The sequence below is a fragment of the Podarcis erhardii genome, assembly GCF_964252035.2.
Source record: "Podarcis erhardii genome assembly, chromosome: 9".
NCBI classification, from domain to species: Eukaryota; Metazoa; Chordata; class Lepidosauria; order Squamata; family Lacertidae; genus Podarcis; species Podarcis erhardii.
Genome location: NC_138512.1, coordinates 15,818,561 through 15,837,861, shown reverse-complemented (window position 1 = coordinate 15,837,861; position 19,301 = coordinate 15,818,561). Strand labels below are relative to the sequence as shown.

At 41.8% G+C, this 19,301-nt stretch overlaps 1 protein-coding gene across 6 annotated transcripts in view; it reads right to left on the bottom strand.

Annotated features, from left to right (window-relative positions):
* The window catches only part of PCDH7 (protocadherin 7), a 417,383-nt gene that overhangs the window by 335,521 nt on the left and 62,561 nt on the right, over positions 1–19,301 (bottom strand). The window contains exons 2-3 of one of the 6 annotated variants that reach the window (XM_081875651.1): positions 16,728–16,824; positions 12,899–14,739 (exon numbers count right to left, since the gene is read on the bottom strand). The exons of 4 other annotated variants lie outside the window; for them this stretch is intronic. In XM_081875651.1, the coding sequence (XP_081731777.1) occupies positions 16,750–16,824 (75 nt within the window). In that variant the 3' untranslated portion in view covers positions 12,899–14,739; positions 16,728–16,749. Of the gene's footprint in view, positions 1–12,898; positions 14,740–16,727; positions 16,825–19,301 lie in introns of those variants that run through there. One more of the 6 variants, XM_081875650.1, reaches the window with a different exon arrangement.

The following is a 19,301-nucleotide window of genomic DNA, read 5'->3' as shown; positions in this document are numbered from 1 at the left end:
TTGAGGGCTGTGTTGTCCTCTTCTGATACCAAGAGTTACAGCTTCAAAGCCCTACTGTCACCGCACTCTTCACCATTCTAACTAAAACAAGCTGCTCTCCTTTAAATAAGGAGAGTCCTCTCACTGACAGTGGAGATAACTACTCAGTGAGAGCAGTGGCTTGTTTTTTAAAGCTCAGTCTGAGGTTCACTGGTGCTGAAGCAATATTCAGGTTCAGCTCTTATGAATTCTCCTGCTGAGCTTCGGCTGAGGGTGACTCAGACGACAGCATATAAAGTCAGGGTGGAGTTACAGGACCTTGGGTAGCTCCAAGCAGACAGCTGCTCTGATAAGATCTAGAAACCTTTCAATATTCTTGTTGGGCCAAACTGCTCTTCTCAGGGTCATCATTCCTTCCTCAAAAAGACAGCCTTGAAAAGGCAGTTCTCTGGTCTGGAATCTCTCAGGCCCTGTCTTGTAGTTTATTGGTGAGCAGGCAGTAGGGAATGGGGCAGCTAGACAGCCCATTGGGAAAATCTGGCTCAGAGGGTGTTGACTCAGGGGATCCAGTTTAATGAATTTATGGTCAGCCTGAGGAACTGAGTCTAGATTCAGCATCTCTGCAGCTTCCACTGCCGGGTCCTCTTGATTCAGATGGCTTCTTTCAGTGTTGGAGACCTATCTGGTGCTTCATTTGGAGGCATTACACAAGATTAGATTCCAGCTCAGCCCCTTGTGTTCCTGGCACAAGTCCTAATGTCTATGATTCAGGATAGACATGGGTATTTCTAACCCACGTTGCCTCTTCAATCTCCCCAGTATTGTGTAGCTGAATAGCATAATGTGGCATCATCATTTTAGTGTTTTATTGTCCATGCCCCCATGGGCATAAAGATGCAAGGTGTGGAGAAACACTAATTTGATGTCTTGCCATGTGATATACATTATATATAAAAAGGGTAAAGGGGACCCCTGACCATTAGGTCCAGTCGTGACCGACTCTGGGGTTACGGCACTCATCTAGCTTTATTGGCTGAGGGAGCTGGCGTACAGCTTCCGGGTCATGTGGCCAGCATGACTAAGCCACTTCTGGTCAACCAGCGCAGCGCACGGAAATGCCGTTTACCTTTCCGCCGGAGCGGTACCTATTTATCTACTTGCATTTTGACGTGCTTTCGAACTGCTAGATTGGCAGGAGCAGGGACCGAGCAACGGGAGCTCACCCCGTCATGGGGATTCGAACCGCCAGGTCCTAGGCTCTGTGGTTAAACCCACAGCACCACCCGCGTCTATTACATTATATATATACATTACCCTAAATATACATAACCCAGAACAAGGACATAGCTAGCTCACACATGCCCTACAATGATGTATAAATTGGATCTGATACTTCACAGTGAAATATGATGAACCTTTGCTCCAGCATTCCATGTCCTGTGTTTCACTAGCACTCTGATCTCTTTTATATCATAATCTATGACAATTCTCTCAAAAGTTGTGCATACTTTCATCCCTTTGCTCTAATCCGCACAGAGATCAGATTGCCTAATCCCTTTTTTCAAGGGCACAAAATGGAATAAAACAGCCTTCATTCAGGTGCCCACTGTTGAACTGGCTTAGCACAGTCACAGGTTGTACGGGATTTGCAATGCCAACAGATGGCTGCAAACAATCAGGTATTATTAAGCCAAGATCAAAACAGATCATGAATGAGGCAGTGGCTAAACCTCAGGTATGTGTTTCATCTTGGTCTCGTAATAACATCCCAAGACCGATGGTGAAGGTTACCATAGGGACGGCATTTTTTTCTCCTATTAAGAATAGATTATGATAGGCTAAAGTTACTTAGGATATTGCAAGCTTGACACAACTCATTTGAATAAAATCATAGCTGAGTGAAGGAACTGGCAATAAGCCCAGTTTCATCAGTTTCAAATCTGCTTGAAATAATTCCAATTGCTATGACTGAGTCTCAAAGTGATTGCCTATAGAAAAAAAACACACATTATAAATTGATCTGTTGTTCAAAGCATGAGGCCCATAATATCAATATTCAGTTTCTTTATCCCATTGTTTTAAGGTACATATTTTAGACATGTGATGTATAGTTGTTCTAATAATGACACTCTAAAAAGCATTCTTTTCTTTCCTTTTTGATAAAAAGAAAGAGTCAACGAAAGAAGAATTTGCTTTTAAAGAAGAGCCAAGCGGGTCAGCAACTGAAGTGAAGTGGATTTTCCTGTCCTTTACTATTTCCATTAATCATCATAAAAATCCTTAGAGAGCATTCCATAAGAAATACATGAATCAAATAATAGTAGGTTCTATGAGCCCAGCCCACAGAAAAGGCTGTCCATTCACCTGTGAATGATTCACTGCCCTCAGGTTTGTGCCTCCCCCCCCCCCGGGCATTCTGATGCATCACACACAATTGATTCAGTCAATCAGTCCCAATGCCTTCAAACAGCAGGATGGGGACCTGTTGTGTCTTTAAATGATAATGATAGTGATTTTGGCTTCCCTCTTTCCATCAGGAGACATAAGGTAAAAAACATATTGCCCCCTCCATTCCCCACAGAAAGTGATTGGACTCCCCAGTTCAAACCTGCTTCAATTCTGGTGTAAGGATTTGTCGGTTTTGGTTCTCTCAGCTTCTCATTTTCCCCATCTTAAATTCAGTTCTCCCCATTTCTGCATTCATTTGCAACTTTTCAAAATGGAGGGGAGGGGGAAACCTCTTGAAAACTCACCAGCATTTTAGCGCAAAATTCTCTGAAAAAACACATTTTTGTGTGCTGTTGTGACTGACGTGCACATTTAGGAAGGAATCCTCTATTGTAATGCATTTTGTAGGTCATTTTCCACCAATATATTCAGTTTTATGCACGCTCTACCATAAAATATGCATTTTTTGTAAATAATGGTCAATTAGAGACCTGCGTCACAAAATCTGGAAAAGCGCAAATTTCAAAGTATGGCTGTGTTTCACTTCCGCTTTGTTTCAGAAAGTGTGACTACAGCACACTTGCCTTTAAATGTGAACTGAATCAAACCCCACCCCCCAAATCTCGACCCTGGTGACAGGACAGTGTCCTCAACCTCACCTGAGAACAGCAAGCTACCATAGGAAGTGCAGGGAACTCAGCTTTGACCTCTAGCAGAGGGGGAATGACCATTCAGTTGCCACCACTGTCCCCTCTATATTATTCCATGTCTGCTGAATGAGGGAACCTGCCCAATAGTAGGGCCGGCTCTTGCAGATTGCTGATTTCCTGCAGAAATACAGGAGATGGTCATCCTCAGTGGCCCCACACTCTCAGGGTAGGACCACATTCTTACTGCTGTGATTGCTGAATTCCTGGTTTGCATAGCTTGTGATGTCCCAGCCAAATACAGTCCACCAGCCTGTGACCTGCTTCCACATTTGCTACCTTTAGCAGGAGGCAAAACAGAACATCTTCCTGTATTTTGGTGGGTCTCATTCAGCTTAGTGGCAGAATTCAGCCAAGCCTGTTGTAACACTTGAAGATGTTTCCAGGCTACAATTTTGCAGCAGCTGAAGAAGCTGTTGGCAATTATAAGACTCTCTGTCAATTTTAAAAAGTTATCAATTTTATTTTCAACCTTACTAATGCACCACTTAAGGTAATGCATTCCATAAAACTGGACATTAATGCTTAACCTCTCAGACTTGGAAGTCCTATTTTTGGAGAGCAATGTCTTCTTACCAAAGATGTCAATGTTGTAATTGCAGAGAAACATTCAATGTCACGAACACTCAGGAGCCATTTCATGTGATAATTGCAACAGTCAGCCATATAGAAACCAGGCAAACTTATCTGAAGTATCGCAGCCTAGGCTCAGCTTTGCAAATCAGTAGGCCGGATATTTCTATACATCAATAGCTGTACAAGAATGAAGTAAACAAAGGGATGCATTGCAGATTTCAATGCATGATGCATAACTCCATAAATAAAATATTCAGCTACATCCTAAACCGATTCATTCAGTCCTCAGTAATACAAGTTCATTTGGCATACAGAAACATAGCAGCAATCGATATTCAAATCTGATGACTAATTAATAATTTCAGATTTCCTGGAAGCTACCAGTGTGTGCCTTGCTGTGTCATCAAATAAATTAAACTTCAGAAGTGTTTCTCATTTTGATTTGTAACTGTTGTCCCGGTTTGCTATAAGAGAGAGCCAGAGCTCAGCGGTACAGCATCTGCCTTGCATGCAGAAAGGCTCAGTGCACAGCAGCTCTGGTTTAAAAAAGAGATTTCAGGTAGCAAAGTTGGAAAACCTGCTGCCACCAGAACAGACAATAGAGCATTCAGTGAACTGACTCAGCAGAGAGCAGCCTCGTGTGTTCAAAATTAACCTATCTTTGTTCTATTTCAGTAGCTCAGTTCAAACATCACCTCTGCTAGGAAAGTGCAAAGGCTCAGGAGCTTCCTCCTCCGCCCTTTCTTCTTGGCTTGGAAAGTTAGATGTCTGCAGAAAGCTTCCGTGCTCCCTCCTCACTCCTTCCTTCTCTCCCTTTGTGTATAGGTTCCTCTCCTCCGTTTGCTGCTGCGCACAACCAGTGCTTGCTGTGACATCCAAAATCAGGCAATCTGCGGTGAGCATTTACCATGGCTGCATTCAAACCACGGTGAAAACCTGAATCACCGCTGCATACCAGAAAGGAGATTGGGAGGCCGCGGGGAGATCAATGCATTGCCAATGCACTGGAAGGAGTGGCAGAGTTGCTATGCCAGTGCATTTACAATGCACAGAGGTCCCGAATGCCTCATCCCTCCTCTTTCCTTCCCAGCAACTCAGCTGCTTTGGGGGGGAGGGGTCACATGAGCACTGACACCCCGCCATCTACTGCTACTCTATACGCACATACATCAATAAATAAAGGGTTTTTTTTTTAAAGAAGAAGAAGAAGTAATTGTTCTTTCATCTGAAGGGTTTGGATTGCAGCTCTTGTGAAATGATTTTGCAAAAGCACATGGAAGCATGAACTGACGGCAACAGGACATGGATGCATTTGTTAAACGTTGGCCTCAGAATGAGACTGAATTCAAGCACATTATTACATGCATATGCAAAGTAGACCAGCTTGTTAAATATGGCAGATGTACCAGGTTCCCTAAGGTGTTACTTTTTTTTCTGACTGTGATTAGTCTGTGTCCAGACTTCCTATCCATGTGGTCTTTGCTCGTTGCAATAGTTTTTGAGGTGCATTCTAAGGATTGTTTCTCCATTAATAATACAGGCAGGGGAAAACAAGACACCAGTTGATGTTCATAAGTGCTTTGTAAACCAACTTACAAACTAAACCCTTTTATCAGTTTACACACAGAAAGAGGCGCTTCTTGGGCTGTACCAGCAAAAGCTTCAACATGGTCCACTAGCTATGTCTTGTGATACAGAAGGCCCAAGATAGTCCGTGTGTTTGTAGTCCCAGGTGGGAAAACCAAGAAGATGTTTATTATCTATCTGCATTATACTTTTAAAGCAGTATCATCTCACTTTAAACAGTCCTGGCTTCCCATCCAAAGAATCCTGGGAACTCTAGTTTCTTAAGTATGCTGACAGTTGTTAGGAGACCTCTGTTCCCAGAGAGGTTTAACAATCAATCTCTCTTCTCAGGAAACTCTGGTAATTGTAGCTCTGGGAAGGGAATAAGGGGTCTCCTAAAAACTCTCTCCACCCTTAATGGACTAGAGTTCCCAGGATCCTTTGGGGGAAGCCAAGAGTGTTTTAAAAAGGCACAATGCTAATTTAAATGCATAGTGCATAGGTCCTATATATGCCATAATATATGGCTGGTGAAGTTTGGTGATTTATGAGTTACGGTTTATATTCATTGGCTTCCCCTAGTAAAGAGAAACCCATTGGGGAAGATGGCAAATGACACATGTTTGCATGAGTAACCCACAGGGCTCTTTCACGCCAATATAATCTTATATCTCCTTTATAGTCAGAGTTTACCATTGATCCATAGAGGGGAAATTTACCCTGAAGTAAACAAAACATGTCTTCAGAAGGCACCTTAGGGCAGTGGGAAAGGGTTTTGTCTTGTACAAATAAACGGCACACATTTCTCGCTCAGATAAGTGAGTAATGCAAAAATCTAGTCTAAGTTGTCCACAGAGTATTCCAGTGGGGAAGTTTGCTCTCTGTCAAACTCTCAACAGCTCTTGTGCAGCTTCATGCTAAATAAAGCTTCATTTCCCCCACAGCGCCATCATACCCTACCTGAAGAAGAAAAAGAAGCCTAAAATGTGTTATACTAAATTAGAATATGCTTTATGCTAAGTATGCCAAACAAAAGTGTTCTGAAAAGCTGGAACTGTTAGGTTTCAACTTATGCTATATTTCTTCTGTTTCATAATGTCTGAGGTGTAACTTAACACAGGCTCTTGAACAGTTTGAATGTATTACGTTGGAATATCTTACATTATGTTATCATGTGGAAATGAACTGACAACCAAATCATTGGATCATATACACTGTGGGGTTTTTTAATGTTAGGCTTTTCAAAGACAATCCATGAGCATGCTAGCTCTCGCAGAACATAGATTGGCGTTATACACAGTGCAAACCATGATATACACTGGTGTGAAGCTTGTGCATGGCTGAAATGGAGAATAGGGCAGGACACATGAGTGGGGGGAGGCAGAAGGCAGTGAGAGACCACCACTGCTATTGAATGGCTACCAAGGGACTGGGAAGACCCATGCCTTTGTGTGGCAGCAGAAAAAGTAGGGGCAGCTGTAGCAGCATTTTTTTGGCTCCAGCCCAACTCATGAGCTTCATGGAACATATTTACAGCTGTAAGAGAAGGATCAGTTTCATTTGTTTGATTCAGCATTCCTCAACCTCAGGTCCCCATATGTTCTTGAATGACAGCCCCTATCATTTCATATCATTAGTCATGGGGTTTGTAGTCAAAACAACATCTGAGGGCCCAGGAAGAGAGAAGACAGAATTGTTTCTCAATGTTAGTTCTTTCTAGGACACGGACACATAAGTACAAACACACACCACCCTATTGCAGCAGAAAAGCTACATGCACATGATAAATCATCTATATGCACACAACCAAATCAATGTTCATTCAAGTCTTACGGTCCACTTCGTCACATCTTCTGATGGCAATCCATTGGTATGTGTCACTGGTTGCTCACTACTATGACCAAAATTATGTTTTGATCTCAGTGTTTCTCCTAGTGTTCAGGCTAGAATTTATAGTACCATCCCACACTGTACCATAGAATTTATGGTACCATCACACAGGGGTGAGCGTTCATAACTGGGCCAAGGTCACCTGCAGCTTTAAAATCTAAGAGATTTTAAAATAAGAGATTAATTGCAGCTCAAGTTTGTTCCATTACAAAATGAACTAGTTTGGTTTGTATTCAGTTAACAGTTCAGTTCAACTTAATCCAAATGATCCTTGGGCAATTATTTTTTGTAAGCATTCAGAATGTTGCAAGTTGCTGTACAGAAGTAATATATAAATTTAAGAGGACTAATACATACAAACACACAGGAATGTGAATTGTTTATTTCCCCCTGATAATTATGCTATTTAAGATTAAAGAACAAAAGAATATAAAGAGGGTTGTTTTTTTAAGTAAGATTAAATGTGAAGATGAACTAGAAATTGTTCAAAGTTCTACCTCCAAATGAACTTAATTCACAGTTCACCTGGCAATTATAGGAACTACTTTCAAATGTCATTTAGATATTTTTGAACTAATGCGGTGAACTGTGTTAAACTGAATTAGATCATTCCAAGTGCTGAGCTCAACCAGTGAGTTTCATAGCCAAGTTAGGATTTTAAAACCAGTTTTCCAGGCTCTAATTCCTACATGCACCCACAAAGGTCTTGCCTGGTACCCAGGGTCACCTCTGTAATTAAGCCTGTAATTAAGCTTGAAAGAAGCATTCCATTGTAGTCAATGGGATAGGTTGCGGAGTGTGCTTGGTTGTGCATAGTGCTCACAACAGTGTCCCGCATTTGCAAATGTGCCCATGGACTCCAAAGTTTTGGCAACCTCTGGTCTGTTTTGCATGCTCCCAGGTGTACCTGGCGGGTCCAAGTAGAACTGGGAAAGCCAGCTTTCTGAAATCCTGGAAAGTGTGCTAGTCAGTCTGCACAATAGGGAGCTAGATGGATAAAATATTTGATTTGATATAAAGCTGTTCCTAACCCTATACACCACACTGGCTCTGGCAGGCCACATGGACATATGAAGTTGCCTTTCACTGAGGCTAACTTGTATTGTCAACCCTGGCTGGTGATGATGTGCTGAGGTTTTAGGCTGAGCCCTGCTACCCAAAAGACCAAGGACCAAACCTGCTTCCTTTTGCATGCAAAGCATGTCCTCAGCCAGTGAGCTATGGCTCTCTCTCTATGGCAAGTCAAGGAGTAATATGATTAAGGTTTTCAGATGTTTTCTGATATGTTCTAACAAAAATAAATGACTTAATTTTAAGCCCTGGAATAGCACAGGCAAGCTGCAAATGTCATACGCTTATTTGATTCATTCATCATATCCTGTAGTATGAGTGTAGTCATGTTTACGGGCTTTTTAATATTTTCCAGGCTATCTTTGGCATTCAGCTTTTCATAGACCTTGGAAATAATTATCCCCTAAGAAATAGAAGGGAGACGTTTGAATGTTATATCATAAAATTATGTCCGCGTCTGCAGCAAGCTAGTTTACATTTATTTCCTGCAAAGGAGGAAGTTTCACAATTGTGTATCTAAAGATTCACAAAGCAAGTTGAGACATTAAAAATCCTTTTCATTATCTCAGAAAATAAATCAGCAGGTGGCCCAATCTCAAGTTGATGTAAACTATTGTGAGTTAGTGATTTTAAAATTAATAAATAAAGTCAGAAGAATCTTGATCCTGTATCTGTTCTGCTGGCATGGGTTAGGGTTTGGCAGAGGTCCTCCTCCAATTGACTCTGCTGCATTCCACCACCCAGGAACTCTGCCAACATGGAGACTTCCACTGTGTCCATCCAACAGAAACAATCATTTCTATTGGCAGTGGGAATCATAAAACCTGAAACCAGGGTCTTATTGGGTAGGATGGGGTTGGAGAAGGACCAGCCTACAGCTATGGTCCTGCCTCTTTATTTATTTCAATCACACACATACTTATGAGGGACTTACTTCCAAGTCAACATGCATAAGAAGAATTGTGTGTGCATGTGGAGACTACTATTTAACCCTATGGGGCCCTGGTGCACTTCCATCTTATTTCACCTGCTTCTACATGAAACTAGTGCAAAAGTTCACGCTGATGACACCCAGCTCTCTGTCTTGCTTCCATCACTGAAGTGCCTGGAATTGGTGATGAGCTGAAGAAGGGCAAAGAAACTCAAGCTGAATCCTGTGCAGACAGAATGTAGCATTGGTAGATGTTCCAGCTGATCATGGATGTGGCTTTCACCTTTCTCAGGAGGATCTGCAATCTCTCTAAAGGATCAAGCCACAGCCTGGGGTGGGAGGTCCTACTTCATCCACCTCCATCTCTGGAGAGGTGTCATCCATGGTACATAGATGTCTCCATCTGTTTAGGCCTGGTACACCAACTTCAGCCATTGCTGGGCAGTGATAGCCTGGTAACAGTGACTCAATTTCTTCTGACTTTGAGCTCTTAAGTACTGCAGTGCCTTTCACATGAGGCTGTCTTTGAAAGCTCAACTAAACTTCATTTAGTTCAGAACAGAGCTGCTGGCTAGGTTGCTAAGTGGGACCAGCGCTAAAGAACATTTGGTATGAGTTCATTACTGCTCTGTTTCCAGAGGCGTAGGAAGTCAGGTGGTACCTGGTCTTGTCACACACACCCCCCACACACACACCCACACACATTGAATTTTTATTTTTATTTTTTGCCTGCAAAAATGGTTTTACGTTATTTGATATTTTCTTACAAAGGAGTGTGGATTCTGGGACTCTGATAACAAGTAGGCGACTATGGACAGATACTTAAATTTACAGGGTGGATTGTGTTTTGGCTTATGTTACTTTATTTATATTTATTGCTTATTTATTTAATAAAATTTATTTTTAAAAACCTGCAAAGCGGTTTACCAAAACAAACAAAAACAAAAAACCCACAGCAGTAAAATCAAGAAAAATTGGCTGTGCAGGGGGTGGGGCGAAGGCAAGGCAAGGCCTAATCTAATTGGCCTAGTCTCATTTTCTTCACATAGGCCGACTTTCCAGGACCCGGGAACCCCAGCAGAGGGTAGGACAGTAGAGTGGTTCATAAAAAACTTTTTTTAAAAAAAATGCCTGCTCCAGAGGTCTTATCTTACAAAACTAGTCCACTGAACTGAAATTTCAGCCTTCACTGCATAGGAATATGGCCAAGTAAACAGCTATTTTCATGGAGGAGGGTCAAGATATTAACTGATATGCATGAAATTTCATATATAGCTATATAATCCCCAGTGTAGTAATATAAGACCTTTGGAGCAGGCATTTTTTTTTTAAAAAAAAAGTTTTTTATGAACTGCCCTAGTAGGGCATTAATTGTTCCTTTATAATTTGTCACCCCCCACTCCATGATGGCACCTGGGGTGACCTCCCCTCCACCCCCCATTTTCTATGCCCCTGTCTGTTTCTAGTTCAAAGTGCTAGCGTAGGGGGTGGCTATCCTATGGCCTTCTAGATATTGCAGATTACAACTCCCATCATCCCTATTGATAACTTTGGCAGGGGCTGATGGGAGTCCAGCCACACCCAAGTGCCAGACGTAAGCCATCTCTATGCTAGTGCCTTTCTTTCAGGTCCTTTACAGCTTAGGGCCTGGGTGCCTTTGTCCACATGTATTTGCGTGTTTAAGTACCGCCGCATTCTGATGTTTAAAAAGTTGGCAAAGGGATTTGGGGCTGCAGACCTCCCTTGTTTATGGCACCCTCTCTCCAGTGGTGCCATTTTAGTTATTTCAATCTTTTTTTAACATATTATCATTTATTGTCTTTCTTTAGAGATACACATCTTTCCAAGTTGGCTTACAAAGAATAAAATAAAAATAAAATTCAAACAGTATTAAACATCAATACATGAAAAGCTTCTCACTTTATACTATTTCCCCTCATTTTCCTTGCCACTTGCAAATAGGATACAGATCACAGTCCACCCTGGAGCGAGAGGGTTGCTTGGGTTACCCGCATGGTTCTGGGAACATTTGGTTCAAGTGATATTATCCAAACAAATGGATTTCTGGAGACAGTCAGAAGTGCTTGTGTGTTGAATCAAGTGTCTTCCACCAACTGGCAGAATCTGAGATAAGTAAGGAACAGAATGCTCAACCTATGATCTTTTTCTGGCCAACAAAATCAAAGCAAAATAGAATTTTCTTAGCTACAAACAAGCTTTTCCTTGTTCACATCAGACGGTGGGGGAAACAGACATTATCCAACAATCAACCATCAGCAGGAGACATAAAGGAAAGGAGCTCAGTTTAAAGGGAAAGGGAACTCTCTGTTGTAAATTGTAAAAATCACAGTGGCCTGAAAGTTGATGTCTTACAGTGTGGAAAATATATCTTCCCTCATTTGGTTCCCCACTGTTTCTCTGACCTTTCCATATTAGAGTGGTAGCAGGAGGCAAAAAGGAGGTTGTTTTATTCCTCGTAAGACACTTAGCTGCTAAACACTGAGAATGTGCAGAGTCACACTCACTCAGTGGGTTCCTCGAGATTCCATTGCTGGAAATTGTTTCCGTACAGATAATTGATAACAGAAAAGAAAGAAGCACTGCATTAACCAAAGGATGATTAGAAGCATGAATGTTCACCTTGGATTAATACTGCAGTTCTGGATTTTTTTATGAGGTTAAGGGCCGGTTCGTCTATGAATGTCAAAGCATTGGTCCATGCAGTATTGGCAGTCTTATATGCCCCCCCCCACACACACACACCAGCTTGGGTACCTGACATCTTTTTAACTGGAGATCCAAGATATTGAACCTGACACCTTCAACATGCAAACCATGTGCTCTACTACTGAGCAATGTGTGAATGTGTCATCATAGTTCTAATGCCTTCCAATCAGCCAATGGGTGTTCAAATAGAACATTCAAGTCACCCAATGGCACATCAAGTGCAATATATGGCTTTGGAGGGAGAAACCCTGAAACTCAACTCCTGCTGCTAACAGGGGCGGAGGAAGGGGGCGGAGGGGGCGGTTCACCCCGGGTGTCATCACTGAGGGGGAGACATTCAGCGCACTGCCCGCCCATGACTCCCAAGCCTACCCCGAGCTATCGGGGGAAGGGGAGGAGCTGCACCAACTTGCCAGCAGCCTTCCCCCCTTCCCCCTTCGTTTTGACAGCTCCACCCCCCATGGGCAGCTCGCTCTGTCCCCATGGGCGTTTCGCCCCCTGGGACGCTCACCCGCCCCCATGGCCCTGCCCCCATGGCGCTGCCCCCAGGTGCGCAGCATGTCCACTGCTCCACTTCTGGCTGCTACACCAACTTCATGTGGTAATTAAATGCGTAACTAATTGGTATGAATGGGACTCACAAGTAGGAGTCTCATTCACAACCCATTGTTACTATTTGTTAATTTAGAGCAAAATAAAATTAAACTGAATGTACATTTTTAGGTTCGATTTTTCACTTTGTTCCAAAATAAATATACATCCCTAATGGGAGCTCCATTTTGAAATGATCTCAAAATGTGACACTGAAGTAGAAAGCTGACTTTTTCTTTCACTTCTCTTTCCTTTTGTATTGTATAAACATTCTGTGGTATATTTTATTTGGCGCTACTGAAGCTCTTGATGTGTTTCCGTATCAGTGCATCCTCAAATTAGACTTCAAGGTTAAGCAACCCAAATATGTACATAGGACTGTGAAGCAAATCAAAAAATAATAAGGAAGAAATAGATTTTCAAAAATTTTAATTTTACTTATTGATTTTGCTGACAAAAAATCAATACAGTAGAAGTGTACAGACTTTGAAGCTTGATAATATATTCTCAATACAATAAAGAGGTCAAAACTTCTACCGTATCATAGATTCCACCACCTGAGAATGATTACCATAAGTGGACAGACCACCAGCTTTTTTAAAAAAATAGCAAAGAACATGTGTGACTTAATACAAAAGGAAGAAAAATGCATATCAATCAATCAGGTACAATCAAGTCAAAGTTAAGTACATTTAAGTTTCACAGCTTTCAGTGGGAAAGTTAAGTGCATGTTTTTAATTATTCTCACTGAAATCAAGAGGACTTAAAAGGCCTTAACTTTGACAAGATGGTTTCTCCAAAAGAGTGATCTTTAACACTGGGTTTTGAATATCAGAAAAGGCATATTGTGAAGTCAAGTAATTGTATACATATACAATTTTTAAAAAATGAATGCAATGTCATAACCTCATATAAATATATCAGATACAAACCAGCAATCTGAATAAGGTAAATTTACGACATGGGTAACCAACGAGTAAAGACCAGAAAATAAAACCCCCCAAAACGGTAGTTAATATTTTAAAATACCTCTGCTTCTCCCATGGATGATGGAAATGTTTGATTTGAATGAGACAATTAGAATACAGGATAATCAGCCTCCCCCCCCCCCATCATCTCACAAACCAATATTTCTAACTTTCATATACGTTCAAATATAATCTTTAATCTTTTGGCTACAAAATATATATATATAGTCTTTGAATTTTTATGACATATTAAGCTTAACAAGGACCAGGAATGCAAAGAGGGTGCCCACATCATGCATATCCCCTTTTAATTAAACCGAAACCCTCTCCTTTTGCAATTGGGGAAAGGCCTTTTTTATTATTATTCAGTAGCTATAACCTTCCTAACTTCATAAATAAGTCATGACTTCTCAGTCACACATTTTTAAATACATATGTTTTGGCAGACAAATACTTGATTTTCCATTTTACTGACAGGGAAATTAACAGGGTTATTGTTTTGTCTTTTCTCCCCCCATACATTGCCTTTGAATATCTTCCTCAGCAAACCCAGAGGGTCCAAACCATACTTTCTCAACCAACTTTTCTAAATGACGGGCTTTATTCTGATTTCTCAGAATCTGTTCTGAGGTATAGATACCATTTTCTTTGTTGATCTAGCACATGCTTGAGGAATTTTTTTGTTTACCTATGTAGCACAGCTGTTTCTTACTTTCACACATTTCAAACTCACCTGCATCCTCCCCAGTTACTAACTAAAGCACTAATTGTATGAGATTCTTTGACAGCATTCCAGTCTTCTCGGAGGCAGAATGAAGGGGGAGAGATGCTTTGCTATCCAATTCATAGTTCTACATAAGATGGTATGGGATGCAGTTTGTCCACAGCTGGTCACTCCATCTTACAAAAACCTTTCTCACATCCCTTTGGAGCTCTTGAATCAGTTGAATGTTCTTCCCAAAACACCACAATCCCAAGAGGTAATTTATTTTATCATTTGCACATATATATTTTATTATTATTATTTTAAAAAATAAGAATGAATCAGAAGTCAGTTTAAAAAATAATGAGTTTTAAATGTCTTTTGAGCTCTGCAGCGACCCCTCCTCTTGGGAATCGAATTTAGGGTGATATTGTCGAACAGGGGTCATGTGTCTTTTTTATGATCCAACATACACTAAGAGTTGGAGCTCCATTCATAAATATTTCACTTACGAGCACATACATTCATTTTACACGATTCCTCAATGTGGCCAGGGGATTGCGTAGTCTGCACTGTATCCACCTATAAAAAATACAAAAATATATGTCTGCTTACCGGGATGTGAGCAGGGTTTAGCTAACCTATTCCTACCACAATGGATTTCACTTCTTAGGAGAGATTCACATCTCCACCCCCTTAAATCCAGTCATTAGATTCCATTAGATTTAGATTGTACATAGCCATAACATTGCATGGAATTCTTCTTGAGGATGCCACTTTAAAACAGAAAACAGAATTCTGGTCCAGGTTTATTTAATTAAAAACGTACTAAGTTTTGTCTCTCTTTTTTTCTTGGGCTGTTTTAACATTACTTGGGTTTCGTCTGAATTTTTTTTTTCCAGCTAGTCCTTAAAAATGTAGCATTTTTGTCCTGAAAGGGAAAAAAAATCATGTTGCAGTAGATTACTAAATTATTAGTTGTCTAAGTAAGTGAGATCTAGCATGGGAATAAAGAGGCCACATGAAATTCATCGTAAGTATCAATGCATTTTATGGTAGAACTAGACACTACGGATGATGTAAGGCAAAGCCAGGAACCCATATGTTGTCCCTGCCAAATCAAAATGTGAAATATGAAAGACTTGTGTTGCAGTGCTCTCCCACCCGCCCTGCAAGTGTTCAACAACTGATGTGCTTGGGCGCCTAAAAAACTCGCACTGCAATCATATCGAATTTGCTTTACTCGCTGTTCCAGAGGCTACAGTCTTATACATGCTAAGCTGTAAATCCCATTGAATTCAATGGGCTTTGCTTCTGAGTAGACATGTATAGACTTGGCACTGTGGGAGGGGTGTGGAAGAGGAGACATGAGGCAGCTGCTTTCAGTCTCTGCATGTGTCCTCTGTAGCACCGGCTTCCAATCTCAACATCTGGCCTGTGGCTGGCTCCAGTCCACAATGTGAGTGCTCACTCTGAGTCTCTACGTACATCCCAGGAGTGGCAGTTGGGGGTTGCTTCTGAAGGAGCATCTACTTCCATCGTTCTGCCCTGGACTGAGGTCCAGGGCTGAGGGCCTTCTGGCAGTTCCCTCGCTGCAAGAAGCCAAGTTACAGGGAACCAGGCAGAGGGCCTTCTTGGTAGTGGCACCTGCCCTGTGGAATGCCTTCCCACCAGGTGTCAAAGAGAAAAATAACTACCAAACTTTTAGAAGACATCTGAAGGCAGCCCTGTTTAGGGAAGCTTTTAATGTTTAATAGGTTATTGTATTTTAGTGTTCTGTTGGAAGCCGCCCAGAGTGGCTGGGGAAACCCAGCCAGATGGGTGGGGTATAAATAATAAATTATTATTATAATAGTAATTAGTGCCAGTGATCCCCGAAGTGAATGCATGGAGCTGCTAGAGCAGCGTTTCCCAAACTTGGGTCTTCAGCTGCTTTTGGACTACAACTCCCATCATCCCTAGCAAGACCAGTGGTCAGCGCTGAGGGCCTTCTGGCGGTTCCCTCGCTGCAAGAAGCCAAGTTACAGGGAACCAGGCAGAGGGCCTTCTTGGTAGTGGCACCTGCCCTGTGGAATGCCTTCCCACCAGGTGTCAAAGAGAAAAATAACTACCAAACTTTTAGAAGACATCTGAAGGCAGCCCTGTTTAGGGAAGCTTTTAATGTTTAATAGGTTATTGTATTTTAGTGTTCTGTTGGAAGCCACCCAGAGTGGCTGGGGAAACCCAGCCAGATGGGTGGGGTATAAATAATAAATTATTATTATAATAATAATTAGTGCCAGTGATCCCCGAAGTGAATGCATGGAGCTGCTAGAGCAGCGTTTCCCAAAATTGGGTCTCCGGCTGCTTTTGGACTACAACTCCCATCATCCCTAGCAAGACCAGTGGTCAGGGATGATGGGAATTGTAGTCCAAAAAGAGCTGGAGACCCAAGTTTGGGAAACACTGTGCCAGAGCAAATGTGATCCGTGTGCACACAAACCTTATAATGGAATTACTGATCCCTCATAGAAAAGACACGATGAGCCAAAGCTCAGCAAAACAGAATAGAATGCTTCTAGTATACTGGCCTCTATCTGGAGATGTGCATGGTTAGCGCCATGGATGCAGAAGGGCTTTGATTTTTTCTCTTCCTGACAGCAACTCCTCTCTTCCTGCCCACACATCCTGCATCATAATAAAATGGGTTTTATACACCAGGGAGATTCAAAAGCATTTTGCTATGTGGCATGGGGTGGGGTGCCCTTAGGGAAGCAAATACAGTCCCTACTTAAAGCATCACAGAGCTGAACAGTGAAATGCTAGATATAACTTCTCAAGAGCCCAACTGAGCAAAGACATGCTGTAGGGTTCCACCTTGGCACAACATACGGAGCAGCCTTTTTCATGCAGCAAGAGGAAGCTGGAGCAAGAAGAATATTCCCTTGAAACATCTCTAATGGTTCATTTTAAAATGTTACAAAAATACAAATGGAAAGCAAATAGAAAGTTTTGCATCGTAGTGAAAGATAATGTGTTCTTAAATACTGTCCTCAATATCAAGGTCAGGTTGAAAGGAAAGATCCGTGAATTGAATAGATTTTCATGTAAATTGTATGTTATATGATCTTAATGCAAATCAATGTTAAAAAGTAAACTTATTTTCAGAAGAAGAGGAGGAGGAGGAGGAGGAGATGGATGGTATTGCTGGGAGCAAATTATCGAAGGGTCCCCATTTCAATAGTGCCACTGTTCTTGCTTTGCAAAGAATACCAACAAGGTCAGAGCTCCAAAGGAATGAGAATTTTCAGTTTTCATCCCTCCCCCCCCCCCCCCCGTTCTAAGGGGACCCAATGGATGCACCACAGCTAAATTCTGCCCCACAACGCATATCAAGCCAAGGACCACAGCTGTCCTTGAGAAGCTGGGTCCTTGAGAGGCACCTCTCCATTATCTATTGACCTTGACCAGAACAGCAGATTGTTGCTATTTTGCCTGATCGCATGGCTTAAAATACAAAACAACAGTTCAACCCCTTGGAAACATGAACATTACAGGTTGCCTCCTGCAAGCAAGACACACGGCTGGGTTTTGTTACAGAGTTTCCGAATGTGTATTTTACTAATTGCTAGCACTTGTTCTGTGCAAATGGCTGCAACTCCCAGGTTGTCCACAATCATGCCGTAGAGTTCTCTAATCCTTAAAATATCCACACAATTTACTCACATCCCGAGAGAAACTGTAAAGCATCTCACTTATCTACACTAAGATGGGCTTTATGCCCACTTAAGTGCCATGTGCTCCCCAAAGAATCCTGTGAATTGTAGCTAGGTGAAGTGTGGGGACTCCTCAGTTGGATACACTCCCAGTCTCTTCACAGAGCAGCAGTTCTCAGGAAATAACTATGGGCTTCTCCAGACAACCTTGTTTATTGAACATCCATCATGATTTGCTTCCACAAAGCTTGTGCAGTGGTTAGATGATGCCCAGTCATACTGATTATTCATTCTGATTTGCTTGCTTAGAAGCTAAACAACAATGAAAATTCATTCTGATTTGCTTGTGTGATGTTTATATGTCTTCCCATTAATCATTCATACATCCCACATTCTTTGATGCATTTCCCTGTCACTTTCCTAGCTGCAGCAACAACAACTGGATTCTCTCCCCCCCCCCATTGGTGCAATGTTAATTCATTGTAACTGTGCATGCCTAAATTTCCAGTATGTGCTTGAATCCCTCCTGAAAAATACTGACAGTCTGGGAAGTGACCTATGAATTAAGTTAAAAGGGTATTTAAGGTGTAAATAATCCCTAAGAAGAAGCAACCTGTGTGATAGTATATATGAGTGAGAGAGCGATGGGGGGGGGGGGAGAGAGAGAGATCATCATCAATAAAAGTTTTCCAAATGTCTTCAATAAAATGTCCAAATGTCCTCAAATAAGTCGTGTCTGTTCCCTAATCGAAATGCAATGTTCTCAGAGGAAAGCCATCTGGAAGCCTACACACTGTGCTACTTTAGTTGTGGAACATAGCCACTCTGCCAGATGCTACTAAGGGTTCTGAGGGAGGGTCTTGGCTGCACCAAGTGGCACGTTATCTCTGAAACTGGGGGCTCAATTTTACTGCATTTGTCTCCATGAATTTGCAAACAACAACAACAAAAACGGTTTGCACACATGTACAGTTTGCACACACATACAAGGTTTGTTGCATGCAGAGTAGTCAGGGGGCGGGGCATTCTGTTGCCATCTCACTTCCTTGTGCATTGATTACACCCTGCATCAAGTCATCTGAGATTTGCTCTACCCACACAGCCCATCCGGTAATATAATCATAGCCTATTTCACATGTTTTATCAAACCTGGAGGAGGGGAGTGAGATGGCAGGCATGAAGCTATTCCTGATACTTTCTTCCTTTCCCTGCATTCAACTGACCACACAGAAGAACCTTTGCTCTTTATGTGTAGGGGGTCTTTCTTCTTCGCTTTCCCATAATTTCCAACCTTGAGGAGAGAGAGACATGCCCACCAGGTCCTGTTCTGGCAAGCAATTGAATGCATGGGGAGCAGGATGACAGATCTGATTCCAACCCATCCAGTACACATTCATGCTAATGCACAAACAAGATTGTGTGTCTCCTCTAGAAAATAAAGTATTAAGA